General features: G+C 41.0%; 2 protein-coding genes across 4 annotated transcripts in view; one reads left to right on the top strand and one right to left on the bottom strand.

Annotated features, from left to right (window-relative positions):
• si:ch211-12e13.1 (uncharacterized) overlaps positions 1-21559 on the top strand; it is a 28681-nt gene that overhangs the window by 5855 nt on the left and 1267 nt on the right. The gene's annotated exons all lie outside the window — the stretch shown is intronic.
• tet3 (tet methylcytosine dioxygenase 3) overlaps positions 1193-21559 on the bottom strand; it is a 43041-nt gene continuing 22674 nt past the window's right edge. For 2 of the 3 annotated variants that reach the window (XM_055224152.1, XM_055224151.1), the window contains exons 3-12: positions 17079-18200; positions 15614-17048; positions 11912-12002; positions 9714-9807; positions 8777-8985; positions 8105-8255; positions 7921-8010; positions 7598-7735; positions 7158-7512; positions 1193-7063 (exon numbers count right to left, since the gene is read on the bottom strand). In XM_055224152.1, the coding sequence (XP_055080127.1) occupies positions 5331-7063; positions 7158-7512; positions 7598-7735; positions 7921-8010; positions 8105-8255; positions 8777-8985; positions 9714-9807; positions 11912-12002; positions 15614-17048; positions 17079-18152 (5370 nt within the window). In that variant the 5' untranslated portion in view covers positions 18153-18200 and the 3' untranslated portion in view covers positions 1193-5330. Of the gene's footprint in view, positions 7064-7157; positions 7513-7597; positions 7736-7920; positions 8011-8104; positions 8256-8776; positions 8986-9713; positions 9808-11911; positions 12003-15613; positions 17049-17078; positions 18201-21202; positions 21555-21559 lie in introns of those variants that run through there. The other variant, XM_033972225.2, reaches the window with a different exon arrangement.

Here is a 21559-nt window from a genome sequence, read left to right as displayed (position 1 = left end):
CAAAATGTGCATATCAACCCTAGAACAAAAGCAAAAGACCTTGTGAGGATGCTGGCTGAAGCTAGTATTGTGTCATTATCCACAGTGAAATGAGTACTATACAGACATGGGCTGAAAGGCCACTCTGCCCGGAAGAGGCCATTACTCCATAATAAACATAAAAAAATGGGGTCGTTTTGCTGCAGGAAGGACTGGTGCACTTCACAAAATAGATAGCATCATGAGAAAACAACATTAAGTGGAAATACTGAAGCAACATCTCAAGACATCAGGCAGGAAGTTAAAGCTTGGGCTCAAATGGGTCGTCCAGTGTTTTGGAGTGACCATCACAAAGCCCCGATCTCAATCCTATTGAAAATGTATGGCCAGACCTGAAAAGGCATGTACGAGCAAGAAGGCCTACAAACTTGGCTCAGTTATAGGCCGTCCAGTTCTGTCAACTACTGTGAGAAGCTTGTGGAAGAGTATCCAAAAGCTTGACCCAATTCATGCAGTTTAAAGTGCATGAATTAATGGCACCAAATATTTTTGAAATGTATATAAACGTCTGACTTTGAAAAAAGTCATGAAAAATTTCTAAAAATATCTCTCATTATTCTTGCATTTAGCAAAAGAAGTAATTTTGGTAATAATAATTGACCTAAAACAGGAAAAATAGTCTGATTTCATGTTGGACAGTGAGAAAAAAGGCTTATGTGCCTTTTTATATAGTGTATATAAACTTCTGGTTTCATCTGTAAATGTGGTGTAGTTGGACTTTAAATGTGAATTTATATGACTCTGGGTCCTGTAAAGTTGAATAACTGAATTCACTAGTTCATATTGGTGTGCTGTGACTGTGAAAAGTCCGCCACCTGCTCGCCTCTTTTCCTGGAAAATTCTGTAGTGTGACAATGAAGTTATCTATCTCCATGGAAACAAGCATGTGGTGCCACCTGGCAAAGTTACAGGTCAGATCTGTGAAAAGGCAAACCTGTTTACAATAAGCAATAACTTGCACTAATATCCATAATATAATTAATACTAAAGAGATGGGTTTAAAGCCATATTCTGGATTCATAGACAAACAGGTGGCAGATCCTTCACCAGAAAAGTTACATATTGATGTAACTTGTTTATACTCTTGATTACTGATCGCATTTTCCTATTTGTAAGAATACATAGGTCTATTGTAAAAACATCACAAGAGCAGTTTTCACTTCAACATTTTTATTGATCTCGCAACATAAAACAATATTGTGGTCTTTTAACCACATACACTATGTATTCACATGTTACACCATACAGCTACAAAGAGAGAGACTGAACAGAACCACTTTTTACATACTGCATCCTTGACATGAAAAAACAAACCCTAAAACTTAAAAACAAGTGTAGCTGCCAGTTGTTTACGTTCACCACTTTTTATGGGTCTCAAGTCAGATTTAGAGTTTAAAGATTTCTAAGATGCAAAAATAATCAGTGAAAGTGAGTGAAAAAGGCAAAATGTACAAGTGCATATCTATGGAAACAGATTGGGGAGGCAGTATACCATTAATGTGATATTGGAAATAGCAATCGGAAAGCGGTACAATGTATAGAACAGGGAGGTTTCTAGAGCCGTCCACAACATAACAGTCTTCATATATGTATTTTTCCTAGTTTAAATGTCTTCAAGTACAGTATGTTTCTACTGATACCCCCCTAAATGCAAACAGAAGGTGTAAGATGATTTGTAGCGTTGTAACAAATTTTTTTTTTAAAGTTTTTACAAAGTCAGCACCATGGCATAGCTTCCTGTATAGAAAGCTGTCCAAAAAGTATAATTTTGACATTCTCAGCGCTCAGAAAAATATTTGTGATATTTTTTTTATTCCTAACTTTTTTCAAATATACACAGTGAAATTTAAAATGTAGCGTTGTGTAGCACCAGACCTCCTACATAAGAACAATATTTGAAACTTGAGATGTCCTCTTCAGTAATATTAGCACCCATGATTTTGTATGTGAAGTATACTGATGCATTGTGGGTAAAAACAGGCTTCACTGAATATCAATTAGTTCCAGATGCATGATTGGAAAGGGTCCAATTACTGCAATTTCTGATTAATTAAGTGCAGATAATAAAACAAGTGGCACATTGTCTGAAAGGGATGCAAAAATCAGCTTGAATAAGTTAACAGTTAATGGCAGAACATGTTTTTAAAATTCATATTTAGATAATGGGACATGGTGTTAAAGGTCATCTATTATGCTTAAGATAGAATTTGTCTATTTGCAACTTGATCTTTGCACTTTTCTAGAGAGTGACCATGAACATTTTCCATCCTAATGGCCAATTCAAATCTACTGGTACACTTCATATTTACTGGCAATTTTATCAAGATTAGCCAACCATAGCTAGGCCCAAAGTGGACAAAAAAGCACCAGTCTCTTGTAAGTCATAAAATAGTGTTCCCATACATAGTCACGTCTTTTCCTGAACTTTACAAAGGTCATGTGTTTTGAGAGGTACATATTTGAGACATTGTACAAAACCAAAAATCACTATTAAAAAAAGTGGAAAGCATAAAAGATGACTTTTAATGTGAAATAAGTTGGGTAAACTATTTGTTTTGGGACAGTGAGGGGGCGTGGTCATGCTGACAGGGCAGGCAATATGAAACAGAACATCAGTGTATATATAATAATGGATACAACGCACTGGTACCAAGTGTGGTTGACGGCTGCCAATATCCCCTAGTCATTCATGGTTTAGTTACTACCATCACCAGTTAAATAATCTTACCTAAATATTTTAATATTTACATTTGTATCTCTCTCTTGAGAAAATAATAGCAGGAATAACAAAACAAAAACTAGGCTTCAAGTTGTCAAATATCGGCTCTTTCATTTTTCATTAAAATCAAGATTAAAAGTGCTTTTATAAATCTTTTCTATGTACAATTTGTATTAGCTGTATAAAAATGAAAAAAACTAAATAAAAACAAAACAAGACAATCATTTTCATCACCATGTCATAATAAATAGTAAAAAAAAAAAGTTTAAAATGAGTGTGGAGATTGGGAGGACATGACTGAAAGAACATTACCTTGCCCTCAGTAGCATGCTGTGATTGTGACCAGTGTCTCTACAGCGTGAGGTAGAGAGCTGGAAACCCCAAAGGCCTCGGACTGGACCAAGGGCATGATCCGAACAACCACTCAACAGCTAAGGGTCAATTTAATCATTTTCACTTTTAAGAATTTACACTGCACTGTGCAAAATGTGAGATATTAAGATTTTAGGAAAAAGTAGCACAAGATTAACCCAATGATAATGTAATTTAGGACTGCAAGGTTTTGGTGAAAAGTCCAATTACAAGTATTGCAATTAGATTTGCAATATATGTTTATAAAGAAAGACTCTGTTCAAATTGCACATTATTAACAACTCAAAAAGCATTAATATGTAACATAAAAAATACAGGGTATTTTATTATTTGTAGAGGATATTTTACTATCTAAATAACTGCAGCCTTTTCAGATTTGATAATTGCAGCAACTCAAATTTTGTCCAGCCCTAATTAGAATTTTTAAGGGGTATTGTACATTTCACATGCCCTTCTTGACAACTTGCAAGATTTTAGCACAGTGCTACATAGGTCTTAAAATGAAAATGAGAAAATACTGTGACCCTTAACCAGATTTTACAAATAGGCTCTCTCTTTGGCTCTTTGTACATTCACACACAAACACACAAACACACAAGGAGAGATTCATTGATTCACTGCCTTTTGGCGCCAACTTTCATAAAATACAGTAAATTTCCCTTAGTACATATTATCACAGCTGTTCTTACATAGAGCATCACAAGGTCAGAGTAGAGCACACAAACAGACCTATAGATGAACAAGCTGCAAGTGCATTATAGTGACAATTATAACTGTCATTATATTTTTACACATGTGCAAAAATATAAACACATTTTCGAATAACAAAATGTCTGGTTGTTTTCAATCCATATTAAAAGTATTATTTAATGCAGGGATCCTTGTTTGCACTCAAATGCGCTTGCAGCCATGTTGGTTTCCCCTTAAGAGGATCTATAGGTTAGCTTTTCTGATTGGCAGACTCTGTGTTAGGATGACAGCACCACGCAGAGATCAAGTGTGCCAGGAGAGCACCATAGTGTGTAGGAGCAACACCAGCACTGCACACTTCACTTTCTGAATAGGATTTAACAGGTGCCACCCCCTCTGCTGGTAAACAGGTGTAAATGCAGCAAGGTTTACGGCTTGTGGAGGGGCTTGGGTGGAAGCAAGTGCATGGTTTGTCTGTACAGCACACTTTGAAAAGGCGTTGCTGCCCTCTAGAGTTCACACTAGCAAGTGCTCACAAGGACTTGAATAGGAAGAAATACAGAGCCGCCTGTTTCACCTCTGTGATAAAAGCACCTATTGGACATATAGCACTTTAAAACAATGTCTTTCAATAGAGTGAATACCAGAAAATAGAAGTATAAGATGCATGTTGGAACATCTTGTTCTGGTATTTCTTCTACTGTAAAGAGACATTTAAAACACTTGAACCAGATTTGTGTTGAGCACCAAAGTACAGCATCAAGTGCCAAGAAGCAGTGGAATGAGAAATTAATCAGAGCTGGAAGTGGAGCACCAGTGAGAGTTGGAGAGTGGAGGAGGAACGCTTCACTGTGAGGCAAAAACAAACAGTCCAAAACACCATACTATACTATAAACCATACAGTTAAAAACAGTTGTCATGATTAAAATTCTCCAGAAAGATGATGATGCTGGTAGCTAAAATGTGATCTGTTTTAAAATATAAAGACATGATGCCAGTTTGGCAAATTCTTAATAATAATAGTTTTGCTATTCGTCCAACAGTAATTATTTGAGACACGTGTCCTGCCAGGCAGATGAATGTTCCTCCTCAGAGTACAGCCATAAATTTGACATCAAAATAATAAAAATAACCCTAAAAGAGCGCACATATTTTCCAAACAAGGAAATAACAATTGTCTGAGATTGATTGGTCAGACTGATTGATAAAAAAATATATAAACTAAAGAAATCACATCATTAATAACATTAATGAAAACAGCAATAATAAAACAAACAGGTCTTCATTATAATAATAATAGCTGTAATAACAACAATGACCGTAACAATAGCAATCATAATATTGATAATAATAGCAATAATTAGAATCATTAAAATTCTATAAACAAGAAAAAGCAATGGAGTTCCTCTCAGAGGGAAGAGAGAGGAAGAGCACCAAAGGCAGAAGCCACTGCCTGACATGAGGTAAAACAATAAAAGGTCCCCCCGCAGAGGGGCCGTGAAGGTGTCTCTAGACAAAGCGGCTGTAGGGCCCTGTGAGCTGCGTGAAGGCATACGGAGACACCTGCACCATGGAAGTGGTGTGGAATGTAGGCGCTAACCGCGTCACGGGGCCCTCTTTCTTGTCTTTACTCTGCCCGGGCCCCGGACTGGCCCCTGGCATCGTGGACCCCCACTTTCGCTTTTTTCCAAGGGCCTTAATGTCGTCCTGGGACAGTCCCAGCAGCGCGGCCTCCTGTTGCCGCTGCAGTGCTCGCTCAGCCAGCAGCTTCATCTTGGCTTCCCACACAGCCAGGCCATGCATGGGCTGGTTCAGGTTCTTGTGCTGGTAGAAGACCAGGGAGATGCGCGTGGGATGGGTACGGTCGGGCTTTTTCAGGGGCGTGGTGGCGTGCAGCTCTCGCCGAGCACATTCGATGAGGATGGAGCCATGAGCAGGTGCCACAGCCACCCCTCCGATGTTCGGATCCAGGAAGTTGTGCTCGCTGTCGGACCACACCTCGTCGTCCTCCTCCTCACGCTCTTTGCAGCTCTCCACGTCGCTCTCTTGGCCGCGGCCCCAACAAGCTTGCTCTGTCTGCTGTAGTGCATCAGGAAACAACCGACCCTCTGGGGCAGGGGAGGGGGTCGCGCTGGCCACTGAACCCCCACAGGACTTCCAGGCCTTCTCCTGTAGGCCCAGGGGTGTGGAGGACCTCTCCCCAGTCTCAGTCCACATCTTGTCGGGGTAGGCCCCGCTGGGATTGTTGTGCTTGATGACTGGACTGTAGCCTCCTGGAGCCATGGCCCAAGGGTTGGGCTGTGGACTGGGGGACGGTCTGGACCAGGGTCTGGGGGGGCCAGGGGTGGGAGTGCCTGGCTGTGATGGTACAGGGCCTGAGTTTGCCATGGCAGGCTGAGGTGTTCCTGGGTGAGGGGTGGTAGGGCGTGGGGTGGTGGGGCGTGGAGTGGTGGGCCGGGGAGAGGCTGAGTGCATGTTGTGGTGATGCATTGAGGTAAGTTGGGGCGAGGGCACGGGAGGTGGTGGGACATGCAGGGGAGAGGGGGCCGGGGAGCCCATGGGGGTGTTGGAGCCTGGGTACCACTGCTGGGGGAACGGAGAGGCCCGCTGCTGAGGGTGCTGGTGAAATTGCTTGTGGTCTTGGCTCAACATTGAGGCTTCTAGACTTTGTTTAGAGTTTAGATTTGGGGCCACAATATTTCCATTGAGCTTGTGTCCAGGCCATGCACTGGGCTGTGGGGTAGTGCTGGGGGTGTTACCTCCAGCAGGGCTCGACATTACCCCGTCATGGACTGGGACATCCATAGGCTCCTGTTTGATAAGGGGAGTGGCTCTGTGCTCAGAGGACACTGATGAGGGCCGGGACTGGTACTCCGTGTTTGGGGTGTAAGCGCTGTTGTTGGGGACGTTTGACTGCTCAGGGTGACTGAGGCAGGCCTGGAGACTCTGGACGTCAGGCTTGTTGTCCACTTGAGCAGCCTTTCGCCCCTCATAGGTCCTGATCTTGGGACGGAAAAGTGCATTGGGTGGACAGTTGTAGTAGCCGTAGTGCATTGGCAGATTGGGGTGGTATCCGTTGACCGGGTCGGGGGCAGAGGGCTGGCCCGTTGAAGGGAGGCCCCCTCTTGCATAGTATGCTGTGTGTGGGTAAAACGCTTCTGCAGACTGCACAGGGTATCCATCCAATGATCCGTTAAAAGGCTCCTTCTTGATGATGGGCTTTACCTCTTGCTTAATGACAGCTGTTGATGATAAATAAACAAACAAATAATAACAAATATCGAGTATTATATTATATTAAGTATTGGCTGGATATTCCCTGATTAGTGGCTTCACCTTTATTTCCCTGGGGTTGTGGGGAGCTGGCGACCCTGAGCTCAGTCTTCACCACAGCCTTCTCTGGGGTCTCCCCTGTCTGCTGCAGAAGTTTGTTCTTCTTCTTCTCAGAGGCTGCCTTCTTGGCCTCAAGGCGGCGCTGACGGCAGGACTTGGCTGGTTCAGGCAGTTTCCGCACCTCACGTCGAAATGCCTGAAGCACCTGGAGGGCTCCCGTCTTCATTTTAGCTCGCTGAGCCTCTTCACTGCCGAACTCATCAGTGAGGGAGATCTTGTACAAAGGTAAAACATGCAACTGTTCGTCCTCTGGGATCTCCCCCACCTTTCTGTTGTCCTCCTTGGTCAACGTACACACCTTCAAAGAGGAGCATAAGAGCCTGGTGAGCCAAGCTAAAATAGTGCCTTATTTTGTTCTTGATTGAGAGCATTGGTGCACCTACCACAGTACAGCCATTGTAGAGGTTGTGCTGGTCCTTATGGGCATGAGCGCAGAAGTCCATGCATGCAGTCACTCCAGAGAATGGCCGGCCTTCCTTCAATCCCAGTCTGCAATCCGGAGCCTTGGACTCAGTCAGACACTGAAAGGAAACCCAAAATGCCATAAATACTCAAAGAAAAATATTGCCCATATTATACAATTTTTATACTTTGATACAATCACTAATCTGAACAATGATGAGAAGCACCTAGTGTACTATTTGTACTGTGGTTTGGATTATGTTTAACAATATTATGGCATAAGAGTAAATGCTTCACCACTAACCTGGTTACTATAGGCTTGAGGTGCCAAGCGCTTGTACAATGGAGCCACTTCAGTCGCCAAATTCTGGAAATTATCCCTGAGATTATCCTCCTGAAAGTATAGTCAAAATGAGACAAATAAAAAACACACAAACTTAATATAAAAAAATCAGTCACATTCTTTAATTTTAATCATGCAGCCATACCTCTGCAGGGTGATCTCCTTGGAGCCTGAACTTGCGAGGGACTTTACTCCGAGCGTACTTACAGCCGTTAAAGTACATACTCCAGGAGCAGCCAAAGGAAAAGGAAGCTCCACACTTATCTGGGTCTTTGCCTTGACATGCACAAGTACGACTGTAGGGGGAGACACAAGTATATGTATTGAGAGGATTTTTTTGTAATTTTGATTTGGGGTTGTTAACGCACATACATTGTAAACCTATTTGAAACAATAAAACAGACTTTCCATCAGATTATTGTATTAAATTCTGTGAGGGTTGACTGAATGATAAATATGACAAAATATTGTATTATGCAATAGCTAAATCTGAACAAATGAACTTTCATAGGATTAATGTATTTGGTCCCAGAAACAAAGAATAAAAAGAACTACAGTTGTGGGTCTTGATCTCTTTGTAGTCCTGGTTTATTTTCTGGTTTTGTTGATATTTTGCCTGCCATTTTCAGTTTGGTTTAGGCAGTTAATATACATGCAAAGGACCTGAGAGTGAAATAATGTATAACACTATAAGAAAATTATCCTATGTCTGTGTCATGTCAGAATGAAATCTAGACCTATTTTAAATATCTTTGATAAGTATGTTTCTTCGGTTAGCATGTTTTATTGCATATGAGAGCAGTAGTCCTGCACTTACTCATCGTTGAGGCCGCAGCGTCTGCTGGTGGGGTTGCCGTATTTGGTGAGTGTGTCTGAGATCTCTTGATACAGTTTGTCAGCCATTAGGCTGGGCACTCCCTCCCAGGCTAGGATGAGGATGATGATGACAGCATTGTCACAGTGATGTCCTGGGCGCTGCCGAACCAGACACAGCAGTTTCTCCTTCTCACTGCCCCGACGGATCACCTGGGATACAATACATTCATTCATAAATATTTATACTTTGATTTTTTCCTGGTACTAACACATCATTGTGCCTTAGACCAGAGGTTGATTGTGGTATGTGGGCTTTTTGGTGATACTTTTTTGCTGTAGTATCTACTATTATGCTAATTTTAAGCTTTAAATTTGGAGCAGTGATGTGAATATGTAGCTCCTATTTTAGCTTCTGTTTTAGACCTGGTATATTCCATATTGAGTCTAAATCCTGTCCTAGTGGTACTTAAAACTAAATACAGTATGGTAGTACTTGATCTGAAAAAGCTGTTTCAGAAGCAGTGCCTTGCACCTAACTGTGTAATTTATTCAACACTACTTTACATTGTAATGATGCTATAACTACTTTAGGGACATGGCATTATAGTCTGACACATAGGTCTGATATTTGTCATTCATGATAACAAAGGTGAAACAGGATTTAGGGTGACAGGTCGTTAAACTGCCAGACCTCCCACTGGGTGTCACACTGAACCGGGTGGCACCTCGTTATTGGACACCTTTACTCCTGTGGCATAAATATGCTCTTAGCTGCCACTACTGTCAGCAGTGTTCCCTGACTGAAACAATTCTCAATTTACATCCCTAAAAATATCATTTGCATTACAGTTTGTTTATCTTTATTTAATTTACCTATATAAATGTGTATAGTGTATAAAATGAGAGATGCACTTTAACTTCTATCTATAAGGATTTACCCATTTAGCAATAGGGCATCCTCTTGAGCTCTTTCCTTCTCTGCCCGTGTACACCGCCTTTTCAATACGAATAGCTTCCCCCGTCTGTCCAAACCTGAAAAAAACAAAAGAAAAACATTAGAGATTTACAATGTTGCACTTTAACTTTCTCAACTTTGGGTGTATGAAAGAGAACAAGGTGGTGAGTAATGTACTGCAGATGAAGCATTTGAATATAAGTCCTTAGCCCCACTTATATTTAAATGACGTGTGTGATATAATGTATCTATACACACAGACCGGCCACAGTTAAGTGTTGGGCCGTATTTGCATGGCTTTGAGGAAATTCACACAACAACGACAACTTTTGCCAACTGCTGCTCAATGTCTTTAGGAAACATATGTGGCTTTAATATAACCTACGATATCTGTGGAGAGATCAATTTCACCAAATTAATTGTTTTAGGACCAAAATCTGCAAATCACACCTCATAATTCAACATCACACCAACACCAGAAACTTACTAATAAAAATGCATTCAATGTGTGAGATTAAATGTGCACTAAGTTTTGTAGAGGTTCAGTCACCAATTTGGTCTCAGGAAAATTGTATTTCTTTGCCTAGAATGTTCCACGATATAGTATAAACTTATATATCATTCATTTATTTATTTAGATGTATTTTTATTTCAAAATAATACTTTGATGGTGTAAGCTGCTGAGAGTCGTCAATTTTATGCCATTCTGTGAACATTTTCAGGCAAATCCATAACATCTCCATGGGGAATAGAAGGTTTCAGACCCACCACCTAAAAACTTACATAGTGCCCCTTTAAACTTAGAATTAATCGTGATACATTTCTCCTTGGGTTTATCACCTATTTGCACTGAAAGAATAAAGGGGTCAAAGGTTATTTTGGGACTGAGACAGGGTGAGCAGGTCAGCGGGAAATGTCAAACGCTGGCTCACGGCCCATATCAAGTCTCCACTGCTCCTGATCAGTTCTATTGTACACACCTCAGCCTTGAGTGGATTTGGCGGAGCCCAGAACAGAGGATGCCCCGGATCAATAGGATGGACCCAGGGGTGGCTGGGAAAGTGAGAGAGGAGTGGGTTTGGACACAACAAGGGCACAGGAGTTGAGGTCAAAGGTTAGGTCGGGGCTTTAGAGCCTATGTCATTCTCTGTCAACATCCCCCATCCACAGACTGGGACTACTGCTGGTCCAAGGCTGATCCAATGAAATAGCATTTTTCTATGGTTTCAGTCTGGGTTTCTGTTGCCGTTGTAGCTTCTAAAATTATCATACTGTGGCACCATGCTTAACTAATAATTATAACTCCATGACAACCATAGTAAAAAGTGAATTACATTAACTGCAGTCTTGTAATGTGTTTTACTTATTGATACTGCTTTATCATTGCTAACATCCCCCTTAACTAACATACCTTATCCACAATCTCCTAGGACTACACATTCCATATCAGTCAGATCAATACACACAAATCTATCAGCTCAGTATTAACCTGGATCTTCAATATCATTTACTTCTAATCACTGCTTTTAGAAAGAGGAACACATCTAACTTCTCTGTGGTTTTAACAGCAAGACTTTACTTCCACTTTGAATGAATGTCAGTCTATAAATATTAAAATGTACAAATACAAGTTTCATCTTTATACTTCTTGACTATATTCTGTTGGATAATGTAACTTTAAATACATACAAAAACAATACTACTTATTCCACTTTCTTTACATAAATCAGCATAAGTTTGTTTATGCTGTAACCTTATCAGTATTCTTTTAATACCCGAAGTAAACTTCTGCAGAACGAAATGGCGTGTCTCTGCATGAGGTATTGTCTGTCTGGTTGTTTCTGGCAGAGAGTGAGGCAATTCAATATTATTTGTAACTTTAAAATAAAAGCAGCCTATACGTTTTTGACATCCACTAACACTGTGTAAACATCACAATATAACATGTAATCACGCTACAGTTGTCAAGGGTTGAACTGTTACATAATTCATTAATAACCATAACCAGTGTATCAACTATTCAAACACAGATCAGGTGGCCTCTCATCAGCTACTGTCATGGCCACTGTGTGATATGCAAAAACTGGCAATATTTTCAGCTCCTTCTGCAGAATATGTTGTTATTTGCCCAGGAAAATTTTGCAATAAGTGATTAATTATTCCTTCAGTCTCAAGTCTTACCTGGACTCCATCAGGGTCCGAATAGAGGACACAGTGGGACCTGCTCCGAGATGATTGTAGTATGGACCCTCATCTTTCTCCAGGATTTGCTCTAAACATAGAAAGAAAAGTGGATGAGGCAATGTTATTTTGTGCACATACCAATACATTTTTACAAATTGTTGCTGTAAAATAATGTAATCTGGAATCTGGTGTGTCATTTGTTTTGGAGTATTTAGACAATATTCAAGCAAGACTCATCAGATATGTTCACTGTAAATGAGTCACTTCTGTACCTCTAGTAGTCTTAGAAAACACAAACTAATGTTAAACCATGTATATTTTCATGATCTTTGCTAAAGGCTAAAATTTGTGAAATTATATGAGGAGAGGACTACAAAAACAATGTAGCCTAAATCTGCAATTCGGAAAAATTCAAGACTACATCAAGACTTTATCAGGTCTAACTATGAGCTAAGTTATTCCCAAACAAAGGAAAACTGTCTGAATAATCTAAAATAATAAGATTTAAACTGACTGCAATGGACCTTTATCTAGGATGAAGCTAAAACTAAAGACCAACTAAACCAGGTCTAAAGTTAGTGGTCAATGTTTTGAATCCGATCTCAAATAAATGATTAATAGTGATTTTCTACAGTAAAAGTATACCACCAATGTTTTCCCTTCCCACAATTTCAGCTCCAGTGCACTAAACTGTAACTGTAACTGATCCTCCATGAGAAGCTCTTGTATGGGGTTGCAGGAACCTCACATTCCCACAGAAACACACAAACATGTAAGAATTCCCACACGCACAGACAGACCGTGGGCATTAAGTGCTGGGTGTGGTGCCAGAGGAGACTGAGTAAAGCCTTTTGGTGCAGCTAATGACTCAGGATGTAGTGTAAGTCTCTGGGGAGTCGGGTGTGTCTCTCTGGTCAGCTGTGTTGATGTTGTCCAGTGCTAAAATTTAGTCTAGTTGGGATGGATAGTTCTGCATAATTTTAGGTTTAAAATGGCAGGTGGTAAAGCAGTGTACAGTGGCGCCTTATTGTGATTTTTCCAATAAATGGTTTGTCTGTAACACATAATATCTGGGGCATAAGATAAGATTTCTTAACCTCAAGTTAATGTATCTTTTTGAAATGATAAAAGGTGCACTATGTAACTTTTGTAGTGGAGAGGTTTCCATGGAGATGTTATTGTTTTGTCTGTGGTGTATTTATAGAAGGGCATTAAACTTATCTATTTTGCATTAATATAATTTCACATGTTTTAATTGCTCAAAAATACCCTTAAAAAACATGCATCGGTACAGTGAGCTGGGATCGCCTCTCCATAGATCTGATCTGCAGCTTGGTTTGGTAGTGTCGCCTGCTGTGGAAGATGCAAGGTAAAGCAAAGACATGCACTGACCCTCTGACCTGCGGATCCTCATGTAGAAAAGTTACGTGATGCACCTTTAAAATAACCATGCCTAATTGAACCAATAATCACCTAAAACAGATCTAAACCAGGGCTAAACTTGGTGTGAATGTGGTCCAACCCAAAAGAAAGCTGAAAGCTAAAAGGACACGAATAAACCAGCAGAAACCCACACACCACATTTTGAGAACCACTGCACTCGAGGCATCAGTCAGTCCTATATCCACTTAACATTGATACTGTTCAACAATGTTATTTGAGGATACATGAGGTCACATTCCAGTGCAGTTAAAGGGAGGTACTGACTGGGAGTGGTCTGGATCAGGAAGTGGAGGAGTCACAACATTCTTCTGCAACATTGTGTTTGCTCCAATCACAGTTACAGTATATACAATCAGTGGTTCTCAATCTGCGGTACAGAGGTCAGAGGTGGTACACTCCCTTTATATTTCAGCATAGTATAGGGAATGAACATGGCTAGGAAAGTATTTAGTCTTGGTTTATGGAAGTTTTTTTTCTGATTTGCAATTGATTAAATTGTTAAGGCCTTATTTTATCCTGTTTTGGTTCATTCCCTAATAAAAACTCATTTTGTATCATATCTTTCTGTGTTAATCCTAACCATCTCTTTATATTAGTCTTAATTACCGGTAGTCATTTTAATACGGTACTTCTTAAACCACCAAAGGTCCTTAATATGAATACTTTTACTGTACTACAGTAAACCTACAATAATGAAGTCAGTCTTATTGTTGAGTGGGGTTTTGTGATTAGAGCACTTTCTATAAACCCATGTCTGCTGGGTTTACTGCAGCTGCTCTGCTCCAACTGTGAGCCAGATTTGGAGCAACAAACCCCTGCTTAACACTAGTCATTTAAAAGCTCCATTAACTTGATTCCACCGACTTTATACACACTTTGTAATAACCACAAATAGAACTGGCATTTATATTCTCAAATTAACTATATCATAAAAAACACAATTATTGTATATTTATGAATAGGAAAGCCTGTAGAATGCATATGCTCTATTTAAACGCCATTAATAATAGACCTTGGGTTATAATCTGGCAGTGAGACCTAGTTATTATCCATAATTATGTCACTAGAACCCATTTTAACAGACGTTTGCCTAAAAAAACTTATATTGCACTATATTAAAACATATTTTGTACCGTAAAAATATGTGAACTTTATTTTGTGCATAAATTAATTCAATGTACTATTTTGAATTGGTGGTTATACTGTCAATATTACTGTAACTAACTGAATAGTAAATATAGGAAATGTCCAAGTCTAATTCTCTTCCCTGCCAATTGATTTGTAGAAGAATCATTTTTTGAATACCTTTGCCTATTTCAAATTCATAACCTGTGCAGGGTACCCAAGCTATCCCCTATTTTGTCTGACAAAAGCTCTGTTCTCGCCTGCCAATGCTAGCCGCTACACAAAGCCTCCTTCTGCCACCTCTGCTATTGTTCTGGCCCGCTGCCTTACTGTGCCTTACTGTGCTCTCACTGTGGCAGTCTGGATGGGTACACTACACACCCCACACATTCAGGCCCCCATAGAACAGCTCGAGCCATGGGGGGCTGATAGCTTAATAGTGGATCCATAGAGAAAGAGGGGCAATTATCTACTATGGTTACTGTAGAATTTAGTTCTGTTTTGTCTGGTTTTATGGTATGGGTTGGAGTCCAAACTAATAAAAGTGCACAAGACAATATCAAGATGTTTGCATTGGTATACTGTTCTTTAAACTTATCAACTTCTTGGTCGGAACTTTCTAGTTAAAGGTAAACTATGTAACTTTTCTGGTGGAGGATCCAAAGTTAAAGCTTTGCTCGGAATGCTTCACAGGATGGTATTACCTCTGTATCTGTTCAGTTTCTTTTGCTCAAAAACACCTTCAAAGATAATCATTCTTACTGTGATTGGAATCCCCTCTCCATAAATCTGATTTGTAACTTGGCCTGGTGCCACTACCTGGATGGATACAGATATGGATATACATGGATATAGATAAGTTTAATCCCATAGTGTGGAACAATCCAGGCAAAACAATAACATGTCAGTGGAGACAAGCAGGTGACAGACCCTCCACCAGAAAGGTTTCGGAGTGCACCTATAAGAATGCGGACAAATTGAAACAAATTGTAGATGATTGCACTGAGGACATTAATGTAATCTTAGTCTAAAAGAAAAATTATTACAGGAATGATTTGAAGTGTCATTAAAATGTACAATGTAATAAAACCATGCTATATACAATATTTTACAATCACACAAACCACTTACCAACACAAGTGCATGTTGGGAACTCCGCCTGTAGGTCTTTGGAGGGGGTGTCGAGCAGATTTTTTGTGGGGGTGTCTAGGTATCGCAGTGGGGACTCGAGGAACCCTTTGAGAGATGGAGATGCTGGAAAATCCTTGGTCGGGGTGTTGTCTTCTGAGTAGCATGTTGTGGAGAGCACCGATATATCCCCAGATGATTCAAACTTCATGCGTTTTGGGAAAGGGGAGCAGGGCATACAGAACTTATCCTCGCTGGGAATTGGCTGCTGCATCCTTTCTACTTCCTGGTGTATAGGCTGGGTGCACACAGCCCTTTCACGCTGCTCCTCCATTGGGGCATCACCACTTCCTTTACTTTGGTCTCCTGACTCCTTCATATCCATCTTCTGATCGTGAGTTGAAGAATTGGATTGGTTGGTAGACATTGATGCTTGGCTTTCATTTTGACTTTGGGACTGGTTTGTTTGAGAATTTGCACTCTCCTCCACTGGTTGATTTCCAGGATCCTCCGAACCCCCAAATTCAGCCTCAAATTGACGGATAAGCTCTTCATACTTAGGGTCAATACTGATTAGATTTGAAAGTGATGATGGTTGAGTAGTGGATGTTGTAGGGGTGCTGGTGTTACACTGGGCTTCACTTTTTATAGTCAAATTTGCTGCGTTTTCTGAATTTGTAGAAGATTGGGTCACTAAGGACTGGGGTACCTGAGATTGGGCTGGTGCAGGGGGCATCATAGCAGCTGGGAGGGGGCCACCAAGAAGGGGCAGCGAGGGGAGGGTGCCTGGGTGCAATCCGGTTTGTACTGGGCTAAAAGTCAGTGGCTTTTGCACTGATATTTGACTTTGTGGCATGAAAAGGGGCATGGACGCTTTCTGCTTATTTTTCTTGATAACTATTTGTTTGGGCTTAGGTGGTGGCGGTGTAAGCATGCCACCCATTGGGTTTATAATAGGAGATCCTTGCATGCTTTTCCTCCTTTTAGGTTCTTTATGTTCTTGTTTAATTGCCATATGCGTCATGGCTTGCGGGTCCATCTGCGGCCACCATTTCTTCAAGTTTTGGCAAGTGTTCGGTGCACGTGAGCTTGCAAAGCCTGGAGAGTGGTTGGAGAAGAGGTTCCTTTTGTAGTGAAGGTGCTGTTGGAGAGCTGCCTGAGTGGAGTGGCGGATGGCTGCTTGGTTCGGAGACAGGGGCATCCCAGGGTAGTGCGGCTGACCATTAGCCATGCCATAAGGATCAATAGGGTAGTGCTCGTTAGAATCTGGCTCTTTCTTTATCTTATCCAATGCTATGTTGTTTTGGGGATGATTATTATTCACATTTTGATTCAAGTTTTGCTGCTGCTGAACTGGGAGTCTAAAGGGGATGCTGTTAAATTTTCCACTATTGTCACCAAGCAGTTGTTTAAGCTCTGACATGGGGTCTTGGCTGTTCTGAGGTGCAAAATGAGCTTCAGACTTCACGCCCATCCACATGTTCCTCTGTTCTCCATGGCCAGTACCCTGCTGCCAGTGCTGGGGATGCTGAGGGTGAGGGTTAAATCCCGGAGGTTTCCCTTGACCCGGGAACGGCGAGGTAGAGGACCGAAGAGGGGTAGCATGAGGAGGCGGCCCTTGGGACTGCGGCCTCTGATCTGGGATAGACTGGGCCGCATGAAGTCCAGGCGGGACGGACTGAGAACGGGAGAAGAAGTGCCCATTTGGGGGGTGGTTTTGGAGGTTGTTTTGGTGGAGGTTATTGTTGTAGTGGCCTGGAGAGCTGGTAGCCTGAGAACCAGTACCAGATAACTGTGTGAGGGCTTCAATTGCGATGGCTGTCTGTAGACTTACATTCCTCTCCTTGGCTATGGACAGCACCTGTGGGGAGCAGGGGATGGGCGGTTTTGGGCCTGGGCGTTGCTGTGGATTACTTCCCTGTTGTTGTTGTGGGAAAATAGAGGACCCACTGCTGCCATTCATCGGCTGAGTATGTGCACTGGATTTGTTGCATGGAGCCTGATCTTCATTTGTTGCCAACTTGATTTTTTTCTCCAGCCACTCCAGGTAGTCGGGACAGTCAGGCCCATCGCAGTTGCAGTTCGGGGGCTTGTGTCCATGTTTGGCTTGGCTCAGAGCGGTTTGTAGAGTGTCCAGGTCGTCTGGGGCTTGGCAGTTTCCCTTCGCAGCCCCAGCAGACAGTCCCACCTGGCCCCCCTCGCCCATTTCCTGGGTGAATTTCTCATATAACTGGCTGGTGTTCTGCTGTACAGGGGTGGAGGTGGAAGCTGGCCTGGAACTAGCTGTAGCAGAGAAAGCCACCAGATTGCATGCATCCTCTATGTTCGCGTGGTGGATAGATTCGCCGGTGGTGTTAGGTCGACTGGTCCAGTTTGGAGGCTGTTGGATGTCACTGACCTTGGCAGGCCCTGGCACCCAGCCTTGCCTCTGCTGATCCACTTCCATGGGCGCCTCATCATCATTAGCATAGTGCTTCACCCCATTGGCCAAATTCAGGCTTGGTGCGCCTTCTTGGAGGCGGTCATGTGACCCAATTTCCATCTGGCCTCCACTTCTGAGGCCATCCACTGATGTGACTCTGCAAACAGTCTGAAAGACAAAACATAGGTAAAGTTAGGAAAAGGACAGCAAAGCCGGAAAATTAGATTTTATCACCTTACAGAGTTAAATTCAATTGGTTAGGTAAAATTTCTATTGTGAAACGGAACTTGTTATAAAAAAAAGATAATTTGTGGTTTGCCTTTTGGATTTGTCCTAAATATGATTTATGAAAGTCCACTGGCTCCTGTCCTAATCTGAGAGTGCAAAATCAATCCATTCTGCAAACAACTCATAGTGAAGATATGTATTTATTATTTACATAAGTATTGTCTTAGTAGTAGTAATAAGGTAGAAGTAATAACTACAACATTTGAAAACCTGGACACACTCAAATCACTCGTATAATTCTGTTCTCTTGCTCTTATTGTACACAGGGATGACGGTTGGGTTACTCACACAGGTCTAAGAAAAGAATGAATTAACAAGTGCAACAGTTGAGTGATTTCACAACACAGGGTTTAGTCAGGGCAGCCTTTGGTCACGTGACATCATTTGACTGTTGTTTATAAATGAACCAAGGCTCCAGATCAGTTGGTCTCTACAAAACAGGGAGGTGTAGTTCCACAGGTCACTCAAGTCTATAAGTGTGATTGTGAAATCAAAAGCCATTATAGATACAACTGTCTGATACAGGTTTGATCAGTCAAACAAATCCAGAAATGTCTTCAAATATTAATCCAATATGTCACCAATATAACCACATGCTGGACTTTAAATCATTTTTCCACAGCTCTTGCCATCTGTTGTACAACTAAAAATAATAATTTGGACTAAAATAGTGCAAGATGTTCTTTGCATGCAGATTTTAAAAGTTATATTTCACAGAAGTGTCCCAGTGCTGTTAACACATACTCAAGAAATGTTAAATATGACTGAAGAAAATGACTTTGCAGTGCAGGAAATAAGCATGTTATAATAACTTAAGATCACAGTCAGCTCATTATAGCTATGTGTGTTTCCCATTAACCTTTGGGCTGAAGTTGGTGGCTTTTAGAAAAATCGTACAGGTAATAGAAAACAGACATCCAAACTGCAAAACCTTGTCTTTATGGTGAATATCTCACTTTGTCAAACTAGATCAGTTTCAGAAGTTGCAGACAATATTGTAAACAATGTATTCCTGTACTTAGTCTTGAGAGATTCTTAGGACTGCAATTAAGGCAAACTTGGCTGTCTGCTCCCTACAAATTAAGTTCACAGGGACTGGTGAAGATATTCCAAGGACATGCACAGAAATTATTGACAGAGTTCAGTTGTGTCTATAACATGTCCTTACTATTTAAACAGCTGAGCAAAGGAACACAATGTTGCTCTCTAGTAAACAATTAAAAGTGTAAGAGACTTGACTCCAGTGGCAAGTAATGGTCCCTTTAAATTAAAATGGTCAATACTTGTATCTAGTACTAGTAGATTACCAATACAAATGTTACTACTACTACTACTACTACTACTACTACTACTACTACTACTACTACTACTACTACTACTACTAACAATAATAATAATAATAATAATAATAATAATAATAATAATAATAATAATAATAACTACACTGACTAGATATTGGATGTCATGTTATGCCAAAAATCCTCAAAATGACATTCCAGTTGTTTGCATAGTCCAGTGGGAGTAAGACAGCATCCCTTTAATTTGAATATTATTGAAATGAGCCTTTGAACGATGCTAATTACAGACATCTTTTGGTTTTGCTGTGTGCCTGTGTCTCAGAGGGGTCCTGTTGGATTGGCTGCATTGGTAAGCATTTATTTTAATAGTGAAGGACAGGGTAGTCACAGAGTCCAATTTTAGTTTAGTAATTATTGTAAAAACAAATGTGATGAAACTGAGAGCTGATAAACTAATACTAAGAATCCCACTCATTTTTTGTAGAAATCTAATCTACAACAACACCAAAATTTTTCTATAAATAGACCTGATATTATGTTAGGGAACATACTGTAAATAATTACAGCCTTGTGAAGTGAATACATTTATATTGTGCAGCCTAAGTACACATACTCAAATCCCTCTTAAAAGGGGGGGTGAATCGGGTGGTAGTGGTTGTAGTAGTAGACAGCCGGCATGCAATACGTGAGGAGTCCCATGTATGCTTGTATCAATGGCATCAGGGGAAGGGGGGGTGGTGGTTATTAGAACTGCAGTGTTGAAACAGAGGATACTGCAACACGGCACCACCAACCATCACATAAACACTCACTATCTGTCACACTTCTAGTTCCTCTATTTTTTTTTTTTTTTTTTTAAGATTAAGTATACCCACAGAGTGGTCACATGGGTTTAAAGCGCTGGAACCAAAACACGACTTCACGCACGTTCACATTTAGCGGCAAATCTAACCTCAGCTGTGCTGAGCAATGATAATATTCTGCTCATTTTGTCATTTGTGATCCTTTGATAATAGTTCTAATGTAATAATGAAAAACGCCTACACATTTATACATGAAATGGCCATTATATTACTAATCAGGTAACATGTTCTGGTGCTGTATTTCAACTACATCAAATCATTTAAAGACTAGCACTGTCAAATAATCCAATGTAGCCACAATCTAAAATAGAGGCAAACTATAGCTATATAACAAGGCCATTGTACCACAAAATGAATCTATCTTACAATGTCAAACATATTTGTAATATTTGTGAAACAACCGTTAAACCCTGCCTATTTGATCTTGCTGAACCAGGTGGACCAGACCGGCTTCCCTTTAAACTACATACATCCGATAATCAGCTATGACAATATCTACACCGGGGACAAACTGAACTCAAAGTTGGCAAAGACTGGGTTAAATGCAGCTCAAGTGCAGACAGCTGAACCTAAATCCCAAACACACAACAGCCCCTGTCCGGCCGCTTTGCCCTCCTTCACCCCCCACACGCTGCCCCCTCCCCATGGCTCCCTTTGCGGCTTGTGTGACAATATAAAGCCGGTTTAAAACTCATTGTCCCAGACATCATCCTATACTTACATGATCCTAAATGTCCGAGGAGGGCAGAAAACAGTAAGTCGCATGTGAAAAGCTTGCCGGTAATAGAAATCCTAGTGTAGAAGCGGTCCTCTTGTTGTCGCGCGTCCTTTCTATTGCGGTTTACACATCAGATCCAGCTTGGAGATCTATGTAGTCGGAGCCAGCCAAGCGCACACCTCCCCCTCGCTACGGCACACGCGCTTTTCATTCTTTTAGCGTTTAGTTCATATGCCTTTTTCTTTGCTTCTGTCTGCTCCTCCCTTCCCCTTGCGTTCAATATCCTCTTTCTTTCTCTGGGCTGCTAACACATGCATTCGGCGTTTTTTTTTTTTTTTTTCGAGAGAGTCCACCCCCCCA

The sequence above is a fragment of the Periophthalmus magnuspinnatus genome, chromosome 9, assembly GCF_009829125.3.
Source record: "Periophthalmus magnuspinnatus isolate fPerMag1 chromosome 9, fPerMag1.2.pri, whole genome shotgun sequence".
NCBI classification, from domain to species: Eukaryota; Metazoa; Chordata; class Actinopteri; order Gobiiformes; family Gobiidae; genus Periophthalmus; species Periophthalmus magnuspinnatus.
This window is presented reverse-complemented; position numbering and strand designations above follow the sequence as displayed.